The 14,328-nt window shown below is 32.7% G+C and overlaps 1 protein-coding gene across 1 annotated transcript; it reads left to right on the forward strand.

Moving 5' to 3' along the window:
- The first annotated feature begins 205 nt into the window (after positions 1 to 205).
- On the forward strand, positions 206 to 9,232 carry LOC11411247 (BEL1-like homeodomain protein 4). The gene is made up of 5 exons (XM_003629479.4): positions 206 to 593; positions 763 to 2,271; positions 3,175 to 3,560; positions 5,523 to 5,583; positions 8,213 to 9,232. The coding sequence occupies exons 2-5, from the start codon at positions 853 to 855 to the stop codon at positions 8,864 to 8,866; spliced, it is 2,520 nt and encodes an 839-aa protein (XP_003629527.2). The 5' UTR covers positions 206 to 593; positions 763 to 852; the 3' UTR covers positions 8,867 to 9,232.
- Positions 9,233 to 14,328: the final 5,096 nt, after the last annotated feature.

Below are 14,328 nucleotides of genomic sequence, written 5' to 3' on the forward strand. Positions count from 1 at the left end.
TATGAATATTCTCTTATTTTAGATTCCTTTTTATTTATTTTAGTTTTGTATAAATATGTGCAAGGTTATTATGGTAATTGTAGAATATGAATATTTTGTTATTGGCTTGCAATGTATTACTACCACATATGTTAATTTAGTGTGATAGTGAAGAATAGGAAGAAATGAAAATATAAAAAGGCATTATTGGTGGGAGAAAAATATTAAAGGAGGTGGTGAAGATCAAAGAAGAGGGAGAAGAACAACGACCGCTTCTCTTTCCTTTCTCTCTCTCTCTCTCTCTCTCTATCTCTCTCTCACTGTGTTTATTTGAGAGAGATATATGAGTCCCCTCCAAATCCACCATTTTTAATTTTTATAATTGTATGCTTTCTTTTTCCATAAGTTGTGTTGCATAGACAATAGTACTAACTGCAAAGAGCAACAAAGAGAAAGAAAAAGGAGGGACAGAGAAAGAAAGAGACCATTGAGAGTGCATATGTGAGTGTGCCTGTATGTGTGAGAGAGAAGGAATTCAAGAACCCTTCAATAGCTCAGAAGTGAAAACGATGTTTGAAAACTCTTCATCCTTTCATACTCTTCACATCTATCAGGTACAATATTACATGTGTGTCTATATATGTATATATATATATTACATGACATGATAACTCAAACCTGAAAATGATGAAAGCAAAATTTCATGTATTTTTATTTTCATATGTTTTCTAATTTTCTTGCATCATTTACATATGATATGATGTTTTATGTTTAATTTTTCAGATCGATCTTTGTTATTGATCAATTCAATTCAATTTGAAAGCAAGGAATATTGATAATGGTGAAGATGATGATGATGAGTAAGAAGTTAAGATGGGAATAGCAACAACACCATCATCAATTCCTTCAACTTTCTCAAATTCATCAAGCATACAAAATTATCATAGTTCCTTTAATTCATCAATCTTAGAAAAGTCTCAAAACTCAACCAATTCTATGTCCCAAGATTATCATCATCACCACCACCAGAACCACCACCAGCAAGGAATCTTCGCCTTCTCGAACGGATTCGAGAGATCGAACACTCCAGAAAACAACAATCCACACCAGCAACAACAGCAAATTCAAAGAGACAAAGTGAGAATTCAAGACTTCGACTCACAACAACCACCACAACCACCGCCGCCGCCACTAATAGGCAACATAGAAGAAGAACAAGAAGCTCTACCGGTTTACGAAACAACCGGAATGTTGTCCGAGATGTTCAATTTCCCTCACGGCGCCTCGGCAGCCGAATTATTAGAACAGCAGCAGCAGCAGCAACAACAACAAATGGCATCAACAAGAACACCACAAGCACCACATGGAATAGGCAATTCCAGTGACTGGTACGGAAACAGACAAACGATGTTAACAGATTCAAAAAATCATCATAATAATCGTGACAGTAGCAGCAGCAGCAGCATATTTCATCATCAAAATCATCATCAGATGTCAAACATTAATGCTGAGTCAGCAGCTGCCATGCAGCTTTTTCTCATGAACCCGCAAACCACCAGATCCCCATCACCTCCACCTCAACCTCATCCTTCATCTACTAATTCTTCCACTCTCCACATGTTACTTCCCAATCCTTCAACAACTAATCTCCAAGGTTATAATTCCGGAGCCGGAGGGTCTTTTGGACAATTCACATGGGCTCAAGAAGGAGGAGGAGGAGGAGCAACATCAAGTCATCACCAACTCAACAACAACCAACCAGAAATGGCAAGTGTTGTTGAAGGACAAGGTCTTTCGTTGTCGTTATCGTCTTCCTTACAACATCATCATTCAGAGGATTTAAGAATGGGAGATGCTGCTGCTGGTGGTTTTCTATATTACAATCAAGGAGGACCAGGAACTTCTTACAAGAATCTTGGTAGTGTTCATCATCATCATTTACAAGGAGGTGGATTAGGACAGATTAATCATATTCATCAAGGACATGTTGGATTTGGTTCATCTTCTTCTTCTTCTTCTTTAGGTGTTGTTAATGTGTTGAGGAATTCAAAATATGTTAAAGCTGCTCAAGAATTGTTGGAAGAGTTTTGCAGTGTTGGAAGGGGTCAATTCAAGAAGAATAAATTTAGTAGACAATTATCAAACCCTAATTCAAATCAAGGTGGTGGTGGTGGTAGTGTTGGTGGTGGTGGTGCTTCTTCATCTTCTTCAAAAGATGTTTCACCTTTGTCACCTGCTGATAGGATTGAGCATCAAAGAAGGAAGGTCAAACTTCTAACCATGCTTGACGAGGCATGTAATCTCTCTCCCTCTCTTTCTCTCTCCTACCTTCTCTCATTCTTCAAGAGTCAAGGTCTACTCATATTTTTTATTTTTTTTATCTTAATTATTTAATTTATTTATAAAACATATAGTACTCTAGTGAGTATCTTGAATTTCAGAAAGGCAAAAGCCGGCTTCTATATAGTAGGGTTCCACAACTTAGGAACAGTTGGTAAGGATTTGAGATCCTTATTTTAATCAAAACTTTTTTTTTAATCCTAAGATTCTATTGGTGAGAAGATTTCATTTTATAGTATACTAGCAATTTCTGTTATTTTTTTAAATAAAAAAGTTGAAAAATAAAAGTAGTTTGGTGAAAGGGTTAAAAATGAGACACTATACCATCTAATCTAATCTATATATATAAGAGAATACGTCAATCAAGAAGCGACGTTTCCTCTGATTATTATTATTAAGACTGACCAAACCAAACAGAAAAGAAAGCACTCACTCCCCAATCATATATACTACGTAGCAAAGTTGTTAGAATTGCATTGTCATCTCAAATCCATATATAGTACTCATCATATATGATTGTGATCATTCTTAATATCTCATTTCACTAACTTAGGAGGTATCGGGAGAAATGTCTTTTCTTTACTTAAATTATTTTCAATTTAATTTACATAAACACATTCATTTTTTTACTCTTAGTTTAACTATATGCATGGATTAGTTGATAGCCATATAAAATAATTAATTAAGTAGGTTGATGGTTGAACAAGCTTTATTACAAACCACACGATGGGAAATGAGTAGTAAATGAGAACGTGCATGCGCCGAATGAATCTATCTATCTTCCACCCGTTACAAAAATAGCTTTTTCAACAATGCATCATATCATTATCATATACTAATAATTAATACATACAGGTGGATAGAAGATACAGTCATTACTGTGAACAAATGCAAATGGTGGTGAACTCATTTGACCTAGTAATGGGATTTGGAGCAGCAGTTCCATACACGGCACTAGCTCAGAAAGCAATGTCACGCCATTTTCGTTGTTTAAAGGATGCAATAACAGCACAGTTGAAACATAGTTGTGAGTTATTAGGAGAGAAAGATGGTGTGGGGACCTCAGGTTTGACCAAAGGAGAGACACCAAGACTTAAACTTCTTGAACAAAGCTTAAGACAGCAGAGAGCGTTTCATCAGATGGGGATGATGGAACAAGAAGCTTGGAGACCACAGAGAGGTTTGCCTGAACGATCTGTCAACATTTTGAGAGCCTGGCTTTTTGAACATTTTCTTCATCCGTACGTTCTTTCTCTCACTCTCATTATTATTCATTCTTATACATTGCATAACAAGTCATATATTAGATAGGATAAAAGAATGGGTTTGAAAACAACATTTTTTATATCTTTGTGAGAACGTAGCAAGGCAATCCTAATTACGACTGCATCGGTTGTACGTATTGATTATAGTTGTATGAAATTATTACATCTGATAGTAATATTAAGTATAGTGGTCGATGAAACTTGTGTGCTTCGATCACAATTTAAAACCCTAGAGTAAGGGGTCCAATTTCTTTGTAGGCTACATCGCAATGTAGCAATCGTAGAGCTGATGGGTTGAGTTTGATCGTTTACAACAAGATATCAATGTAACGCCTTTATGTTTAAAGGTATTAGATTTAAGTGCTAAATTTATCTACACTCATATCCAACGGCTATGCAGCAACTACAATAGAGATTTCAGAGTCATTTGAATTTGAAGTTAAAGTCCAACCGCACCCTTTACATTTAGAGATTTGGATCGCCTACCAATATTACTTAGAGATTTGAGTCTTAAATTTATTTCCACTCATATAATATAGATTTTAGAGTCTCTTAAATTTGAAGTTAAAGTCTAAACATACCCCTTACATTTAGAGATTTGGATCGCCTCCCAATATTACTAAGAGATTTGAGTCCTAAATTTATTTCCACTCATATAATACAGATTTCAGAGTCTGTTAAATTTGAAGTTAAAGTCTAACAGATTTGGATCGCCTACCAATATTACTTAGAGATTTGAGTCATAAATTTATTTCCACTCATATCCAACAGCTCTGCAGTAACTAAACAATACAGATTTCAGAGTCAATTAAATTTGAAGTTAAAGTCTAATCACACCCATTACATTTAGAGATTTGGATCGCCTACTAATATTACTTAGAAATTTGAGTCCTAAATTTATTTCCACTCATATCCAATAGCTCTGCAGTAACTACACAATACAGATTTCAGAGTCAATTAAATTTAAAATTAAAGTTCAACTGCACCCCTTACACTTAGAGATTTGGATCACATATCACAATTGCACTGTGAATCTGTCGTCGAAAATGCATTTCCTACATTTAAATCTAATTAATGGTTACAATTACTATAGAAGTTTTGAGGACTTGGATGCTCTACAACTACATATGATGTTGAGATTGTAGAGACCGTTAGATATAGAGAGAAAAATAAATTTTAGGATTTCTCTTTGTAAACCTAACAGTCCCTACAACTATAACATCATAGGTGAGACAAGCTTAGATGATCCAAACAATGAATGCTAGGGTAAGATAACTTGCATGGGTTGATCAACAGCTCATATTATAATAATAATAATTGTGGCTTATTAGATTTGAGATAAGAGAAAAAGTTGTTCTTAATGATTGCCAAGATTGTGAATGTGAGGTACTATATCTACATACCGTGACATAATATAATACTCCTTTATTAATTAACTTTAAAGTTTGCAATAAAGCATAAGACACAGTACGATAGAAAGATACCTTGATGAGATCAATACTTGTACAAAAAGAGTAAAGTAACACAGTTTCCGTTAATTAACTAAATTAAGAAGAAAAAGGAGTTGCAGAGAGTGGATAAAGCCCCACCCTAAAGAGAGAATCTAAAAGCCATTATTTAAGCAATATAATCTTTACTCTCATTAAATTTCAGACACCCTGGGATGTTAATAACTCACTACTATAAAAGCTGTAAAGATGCATGAATGAATAAGTCTTCTTCAATATTCACCTGTTTTAACTGCAATTAATTTAACATTGATAAATAAAGTATAGTAGTTAATTTCATATCATAGATTGTCACGCCAGGGAGACAGACAGAAAGAAATGTTATGATATGATATAAATTGAATGTATAGTAATATTAGAGAAAGGTGAATGTGTGTTTATACGGTTAAGGGAAATGAGTGTGATGTCATTTTCTGGTCTCTTTCCTCAGGTACCCGAGTGATGCAGATAAGCATCTCTTAGCAAGACAGACTGGCCTTTCCAGAAATCAGGTTCGTCCCCTCCACTCTTAGCTTTCCACAATCCATATATATATATATATATAAGACAATTATTTTTTATATACTTATTTAACTAATTAATTACATGCACGGACCACATGCATAATGAGATAAAATATATATATAAAAGTAAGAAAGATATGATTCCGTGTATGAAATAATTATGAAATGCAAAAGAAGGGACCATTTGCAACTTTCATTGTTTTTTTTTGGGTTTTGTTTTCTCTTGGTTTTTTTCCTTCTTTCTTTAATTCTCTTCCTTTCATACAAAACACAAAAACCAACATCCCCTTTATTTATTATTGTGTTTCTTCCTTTTCTTATCTTCCATTTTTAACTTTTTGTTTATTTTGGATTTATCTATTCCTTCATATAACATAGGTCACACATTTGAATTGACGATGAGATTAACCAAATTATGATAAACTGTAGTTTTGTTAACATGACAAACACGGTAATTTTGTAAAACTTACTACCTATCAAAACATACATTAATTATACTATCGGAACGTGAAGTTTTGATCAACATAATAGTATCCATGATGTTTTGTTGAGATATATACTCCTTAATCAACCATTCAATGTCATATTATATTTTTATATTATTTTATTTTAAAATAAAACAAATTTAACCCACTAATATTCAACTAAACTCTAAAATACGTAAGAATTTACCTAAAATTTTAGCTGTTTTTTAACTTTTTTTCCCTCTAGCAAACACTTTCTCTCTCATATCAATTGGCTTCACTTCCCCCCAACTACACAATAGGGACCATAAATAAGGAAAATAAATGATCTTTTCTAGATATTATTGTCTCACCGTGGTAAATTCCTTTCATGTTTATGCCCTCTCTAGTCACCTAATTAATGCAAAATCTTACGTGTTCATGCAACTTCCCTTAATAGAAGTATCTTATTTCCTTTTAAAAGTTCACTTTCACATAGCACTAATCTTTCTGCATTAAAAAAAAAAATCATAGCAGTAATCTTTTCTAACTTAATTATCAATTAAAGTCTTCTTTTGTACTACAAAGAAACTGTCAGAGAAATGATAGTATATGGTAGCTGATTATTTTATTCTCAATAAACAGTACTTTTCTTCTTTATCTTCCTAATTGGTGTTTTATATAAGCAGCTACATGTTAAGTTCTTACCCCTTATGTATATACCTACACCTATAATAGTCAGTGATATGGGGAAAGGACAACACATTGTAGAATCTATAGGATCAAGGTCATACAAAACTTTGTCCCTAGCCTAATTCTAAGAAAAAAAACTGCTCATAAATAGTTCATATTGTCATTTTTTTTGTCATGTATGTCACCCCATATATAACATATATATTTTGGAGCTTAATCATGAGTCACAATATTTGTGATGTTTTGAAGAAAATATGGTTGGTACATCCTTAATTGTTTTCAGAAAACCTAATTAATATTTTCCAAATTTATAGAACATTTTAGAATATTGATAATCTGATGATTTTAGATTAATATAGTTATACAATATGTACAAGAAATTGAGTATTTTTATGAATACCATATATACAATAGTGAGACAAACAGAATTGAAAGAAAGCAGTCTTTTATGTTTCCTTTTTTCTTAAAGCAGAAAACAAAATTGAATTATTGAATGTACTTTTTACGTTTGTTGAAAATTAAAACTGAAGGTCAATATCAATTGCATAGCTCAAGGTTTGCATGCCAAAATTGTGCCATTATTTTAGAGGTGACAACTGTCATATCATAGTCTAAAGTTTCTATAAGTATAAGTATAGTGTACAGTATTTAATCATTTGATGTTACCTTATTTTTTAGATTTAATTATTTTTAAGTGAATTTAAATTTTTTGTTTTGTCTCTTAATGGGAAGTGAACTCAAATATACAGAAAAAACTAAGTACAAGGGGGTTGTACTTAATATCATTACAAAGATATAGTAGAAACAAAAAGAGAAGTAACAAAGTGGAACAACTAGTAACTGTAGAAAGAGGATACAACCAACACAAAACCCAGCTCAAAAAACAATGAATCATCCAAAATATAAATGCTCCCTAAAAAAATTGCTCAAAAACCACTTCCAAACATAGAGCTAAATACTTGTGACTAGCATTGTGCATTGTCTAATATGGACTAGGTTGATGAGTAGACCTTCCTATTTTTGGTAATTTTTAATAAAATCTTATTTTAATTTTAAATTTTTTTTATTAAAGATGGTAAAAATTCATCAACCATTTTTTAGATGTTTATATTAGCAACACTTATTTGTTCATATCTTTCTTCATGAGTACCAAAAATCATCTTCTTTTAAATCAATAAATTACCTCAAGAATGTGAAACAAGTGCATGCATATTAATTTTTAGATTTAAATATAATTCTAGTTCTTACAAAATTTATAATTTTTTACTTTTAGACCTTCTATTAATACTTTTGTTGTTGGTCTGGAATACATATCATATACATCGATTATTCAATAAATATAGAAAATAACTTATCGTTTATATCGGTGACGAGATTATCCTTTCACTTAGTACAATGCATAGCAAAGTGATGTTGACTATATTGTACAATGCTGCATAAAAAATTAATAGTACATTAAACGTGTGTGATTTAAATTTCAGGTATCAAACTGGTTCATTAATGCTAGGGTTCGATTGTGGAAACCCATGGTAGAAGATATGTACCAACAAGAACTTAAAGAAGCAGAAGGATCATCAGAAGGAGATCAAGAAGATAGAGAAAACAAGAATCCTCAAAGCAGTACCAGCAACAACAATAACAACACAAGTGGTCACTTATCTACTACTACAACAACAACAAATATTATTGCACAAACTCCAACACAACCTTCAACAACAACATCTACAACAACAACACCACAACCTACAAGTAACAACAATCAGCTGATGAGATCCAACAATACTATCAATGCCAATGAAAACGACCCATCACTTACACCATTAATAAATAGACAAGGCTTCTCGGAAAACCAAGCAATGTTGTTGCAACAACCATCTTCCACCGTTAAAACCACCGTCTCTGAGGTGGCACCACCTATCTCCGATTCAATGGCTATTGATGACACTTGTCGACATGGCAGCTTTGTTTCAGCGGAATATGGGACCACTACTGGTACCTCTGCTGACATTGGTTCTACACTCATCAGATTTGGGACCAATACTTCTGGTGACGTGTCACTCACTTTAGGGCTACGTCACGCCGGAAATTTGCCTGATAAAACATCTTTCTCTCTTACAGACTTTGGAGGCATTTAATTTTTAATTTTAATCTATATATTATTATTATATTATTACTTCACATAATAATCATCATCATAATAATAATACTATATATTTATTTATCAAGATTATGATATACTATCAAAAGATAACATTTTTCCTCTTTTGGTTTCTCTAGAGCTTTGATATTCCTCCTTCTATAATATGCATTTTATGGAAGGAAAGGAAGAAGGTAATACGGTTTGAGAAACCGTAGCCTTATATGTGCCATCATGATCATCAGCTGGCTAGCTAGGTAGCTCTTGGTGATTTGTATAACTGTATAGTAGGTTGTTTTATGTGGTTCTTTTTTGCCCCATATTTGTACTTAATGAAGGTTTTGTATCTTAATTAATTAATTAATTTGATCATAGCACTTTATCCATTATGTTTTGTTATAAGCAATATGTATTAATGGGAGTACAAGATTGAACCCCATTACAAAGAACCTAATTAGTTAACCACTTTGCAAGCAAAAGAAAGGGTTATCAAACCAGGAATTTCCCAAATCAGTCGGCTTTCATCAAAGGTCAATAATGTGTTGATATGGTTGTGCCGGTGAATGAGATAATTGATCTTGTCAAAAGATCTAGGAGAGAGTATCTTGTCTTTAAAGTTGACTATGAAAAGGTGTACGATCGACAATGTACGCTGGGATTTCCTGGATTATTGATGGTCGAGGTTTGGGTTCTATGATAGATGGAAGGTTTGGATCTGGATGTGTGTTTTAACTAATAGTATTTCAGTCTTAATTAGTCAACGGGATTTCTATTGAGGAGATTTATTTTCAAAGGAGTCTTAAACAAAGAGACCCTCAACAACATTTTCGCTTCCTCCTCATGGTGGAGGGTTTAGTGGGTTGATTTGGTAAGCTCACACCCTTAATAGGTTTAGTATCTTGTTTTCTTATTGATACTTCAGGGTTATAGTTGTGTCTCATCTGCAATATGCGGATGATACACTTTTCATCAAGGAGGCAACGATGGAGAATTTATGGTCCATTAAGGTTATTGTGTGTTGTTTTAAGCTCACTCCTGGTCTTACTGTTAACTTCTTTAAGAGCAGCATCTTGGGGTCGTTCACGACTATGGCGGCAAAATTCCTTGTGTTAGGGGGTCACCAGAATTAGGTTCTCAATAGCATTCTGGTGCATCTCGTTCATGAAAATTCCAGTTAAGGTTGGAGTCTTTTTCCAACTTCAGAGGCATTTTTGTGGGGTTGGTTGAAAGGAGTGAGGGAAATATCTTGGGGTAAGGTGGTTCATGATTTGTAGGGTGGGTTTGGTTTGAAGGAAAAAAGGACTTCTAATTTGGCTTTACATAGGAAGTGAAGATGGTGATTTATCACCAGGGACAAGGAGTTGTGAAAGGATCCACACCTTGCTACTCAAGGTATCCCTCTATTTAGTCACATACTTTTTATATTAGGTGCACGATCCTAGAGGTCAGTACTCCGTTCGCTCGTCCAATCTGATGGTCTTACTAGAATTTCACATCCTCTAATCAAGTTCGTATAATTCTTAGCACTTTAAGATTTTATGGTTGGTCAACATTCTTTGTTGATTTAATTTCTCTGGTACAAGGTTGCAGTTTAGTCTAAACATATTATCAGTGAATAAGAGAAGCTACTCTTTGATAGTACAATACAACCTCAATTATCTTATCCATTTTAACATTTAATTGTACAACTGGAACATTTTCTATACTAATCAAACATCTATAAATTCTTCAATATATCAAGGAACTCCTTTGAATTGAAGAAATTGGTGACTATGTACAAGTAAGTCCAAAGTGAGCAGAATGATTAAGTCAAATTTATTGAATATCATATGACTTTAGTCCCCATGAGACGATACTAAATGAATATCCATTGAAAAAAAGGGAGAAAAAAAAGACGTGTTCTAAAATAAAATGCAATATTCATAAGCAGTCCTCGAATACATGAAAAGCATGAACGATGACCCTCTTTGTTACGTTTGAGGGTGTTGGATATTTGTATGTTGGCTTCACTTTTGCCTAAAAAAATATTCAAGTGAGATGTTGGACACGATGTGCCAACATCCTGGCATGGTTCAGTTGACCTGCACCTTGCCTTGTTTTTCGCACGCATTATTTTATTTAAGGAATCCATGCCTTTATTCTTGTTGGTCAAGCTGTGTGCTTTTAGCACAAAATCAGATCGTTTGTGATTTCCTAAGAATGTGTTATCTACTTAGTAAAGTTTGGAGGTGATCAGGATGTTCCTAATAATGTGCCTACATATTAGGAGTTTCCTTTTCTGGTTCTGTTGTTTATGAAATGGATCACCGATTGTTCTGAAGCCCAACAAAGTGTACTGACCCGTATTGCTTCAGTATTTAAACAAGACTGGAAGACCTAAAGAATTATTCAAACCGTCATTTTGAAGAATAGATTGTTTAGGGTTTTGAGTTTGTTATTTGTGAGCCTTTCGTATATCATCTTGATGCATGTTTAGGACTGTGTTTGAGTTGTAATTTGTGCACTACTCCGAAGCTTTTAAGCAAAGAGTTAGGTAGTTTGTAAACTACACCAAAGCTGTGAAGCACGGTGATTAGTTGTTTTGTTCTGAAGGTAACTTCATTTGATTGTGTCTATAATCTGAGAATCACAGGGGCTGTGATTATTTGTAAGGGAGTGAGATGGGTCTCAGATCTAGGAGTTCCTAGGTTGAAGTCAGTACCGGTAGGTCCTAGGTCATTAGTGCAAACGAGAAGTTTGCTGAGAGCTTTTGAATAAGGACTACACTAGTGGATTTTCTTCCTGGCTTGGTAGCCCCCAGAGTAGGTGACGTTGCACCGAACTGGATTAACAAACTCTCTGTGCCTTTTTCTTTCCTGCCTTTTTTTTTGTTATTTGTTTATCTATTAGCTTAATGTTTTGATCATCTCATTCAACATCTATTTATCTCTATAACTTGTGTTGGAACATCGCAGAGAACATTTTAAGACTTACGTGTTAGAATTTCATAGGGTTATTAGCTCATGATGTACATCAATCAAGTTGTATTTATACACTTAAATTGATATACGATTTGTTGTAATATCCTTTATGTGAAAGTAAAATTTGTTTGACTTTGTATCAAATCAGATACAAACTCAACCTTTGTAACAAGCCTAATAATGGCAACCTCCTTTGTATGAAGACCAATTTGAAGATACATGTAAACACTTGGTTGCTCAACAAGAAAGGTGTTAGAAGTTGTTGGGAAGACTATTAGGTTTCTGGTGTAAGAAGTCATGGAGAGTTGAAGTATGAATGCTCAAAGTGCCTAGAGAGGTATAGGAAAGAATACTTTTGTTTTAGTGAATTAATCCATCGATTATAATGAGGCAAAAGCTCTATGTAAAGGGAGGATAAGATAGTAGAAACACTTATTGTGAACTACTATAAAAACATGTGTACTTTATTCTTTTTTTTTTTAATAAGACAAAATAAATTATATTACGACCAAAATGCATTCTCCCCAGCTTTATTCATTCTTCTTTAGTTAAGTTTTTCCAAAATGAAGAAAATCTCTTTGATAAATTGTGTTCATAAAAAGTTTTTAAACGTTCAACACATTCAAACCCCCCTCTTTCTCTAAACTATATTTTTTTTTCTTTTTGTTTGCTTCTACTTTTGTGTGCTATAATGATATTTTGTGTAATGGTTTAAAAATTCTCTTCTTTGTGTTTCTAATATTTTCAATTGCTATAAGAGTTCGGTCCTTAAAACATTCCAAAAATTTAAGAATTGATCGTTTGGATTTGACTTGGTTTCTCATTAGTTGATTCCAATTTTCAAAAATAAGTTCTTTGTTTTTGTTTAGAAAACAGGAATGACTAAATCATTCTTTTAAAAGATTTTATTTAATAAAATTCAAAATATTTTCTTAATTCTTTTGTTTTCTGTCATTTGTTTCTACTTTTCCATCAACATTTTTTGTTAGTGTTTTCAAGTCAACTTATATACGCTTTATTATTTTTGAATGAGTTTTTAAAGGTATATATAAAATATTATAAGAATCTTTCTCACGAAAAATAATTTAGAATTCTTTTCAAAAAAAGAATTAAATATAAATTTATAAGGGTAAAAAACATAGAAGTTCATGTTTAATTTATTCATGGTTAAAAAAATTAAAGTATTCATGTTTAGTTCATTCATAGTTAAAAAAAATCTAAAGTTTTGCAAAATAAATTTATATAATATGTTACACACTAAAAAATTGAACTATACCCTTGACTTAACTTAAAAACAAAATCCAAAAATGTTGACCGAAAACATTTAAAAGACCATTGTTTAAAAAATATTATAGAAAACTAAAACTTAAATATAATATATTTATAAGGCCAGAAGCCTTATTTATTTTTATTTTTTTTAGAAGCCTAATTTAATTCTAGAGAAAATATTATAGGCGTATGTTAGTGATATAAGTTAGTTAATTTCAAGAATTTGAACCTTAGATTCTCTTTATTAATACTTTTTCGATGTGTCGTGTTCTTTTTTTTTTTTTTTTTGGGTACAAATGTCTTCCAATATTTTTTATTTTTGAAAAAAGCTAAAATAATGTATTAAAACCAACAAAAGCTTCTTTGTTACAAGATGTATCAAAGGAAGCTAAAATGGTCAGATGTTACAATAACACAAACAAACTACTATACAATAGTTGAAATAAAATAAAAAATCATGTTACAGCCTGAAAGCATAACAAAGGACTCAATCTCTAAATCATGTACTCAAAATCGAAAAGGGCATAATACGATTTTAACCACCAATATGCTTGAAGTTTAACTTTTTTCAATAAAGAGGAAAGTTGTTATGTCTTACTATAAAAATGTCTCATATTGCGATCCTTCCAAATAATAAAAAATTGAACTCCAAATTATATTAAAAGCCAAATGAGACTTGTTGGAAAAGCCCCCAAGACCTCCAAACCGATATCAAAAGCCAAAGTTGATTGTAAAAAGCACAAGTAAAAAACAAATGGTCTTGATCCTCCACCGTGCCACAAGCCGTGCACAAAGAATCATTGTAATCCAAATTGTTTCTCCTAAACAGATTCATTTTTGTTACTAATCTATTCAAGAACAAACGCCAAATAAAAAATATTGCTCGTAAGTGGAATTTTCTTAAGCCACAAAACATGATTAAAACGGTCATCAACATCAATTTTAGAAGTTGTCAAAAGATAATAAGCATATTTTACTATGTATGGATGGGAAGAATGAAGCTTCCAAATCCACCTGACAGTTCAACCTGCAAAACAACAAGTGACAACTGCTCTGCACACTCTCTCACCAACTCTTTCTCTCATGCTAACAATCTTCTACACCGCTGCCACGCTTTACCATTTGATTTCCACCCAAAAAAAACATCCCCGCAAATGTCAACCAATATTTAAGACTATAGTTTATTTTATTTTTTTAGGGGAAGTCTATAGTTTTTATTGGTATCGCCATT

The sequence above is a fragment of the Medicago truncatula genome, chromosome 8 (genome assembly GCF_003473485.1).
Source record: "Medicago truncatula cultivar Jemalong A17 chromosome 8, MtrunA17r5.0-ANR, whole genome shotgun sequence".
Classification (NCBI taxonomy): domain Eukaryota; kingdom Viridiplantae; phylum Streptophyta; class Magnoliopsida; order Fabales; family Fabaceae; genus Medicago; species Medicago truncatula.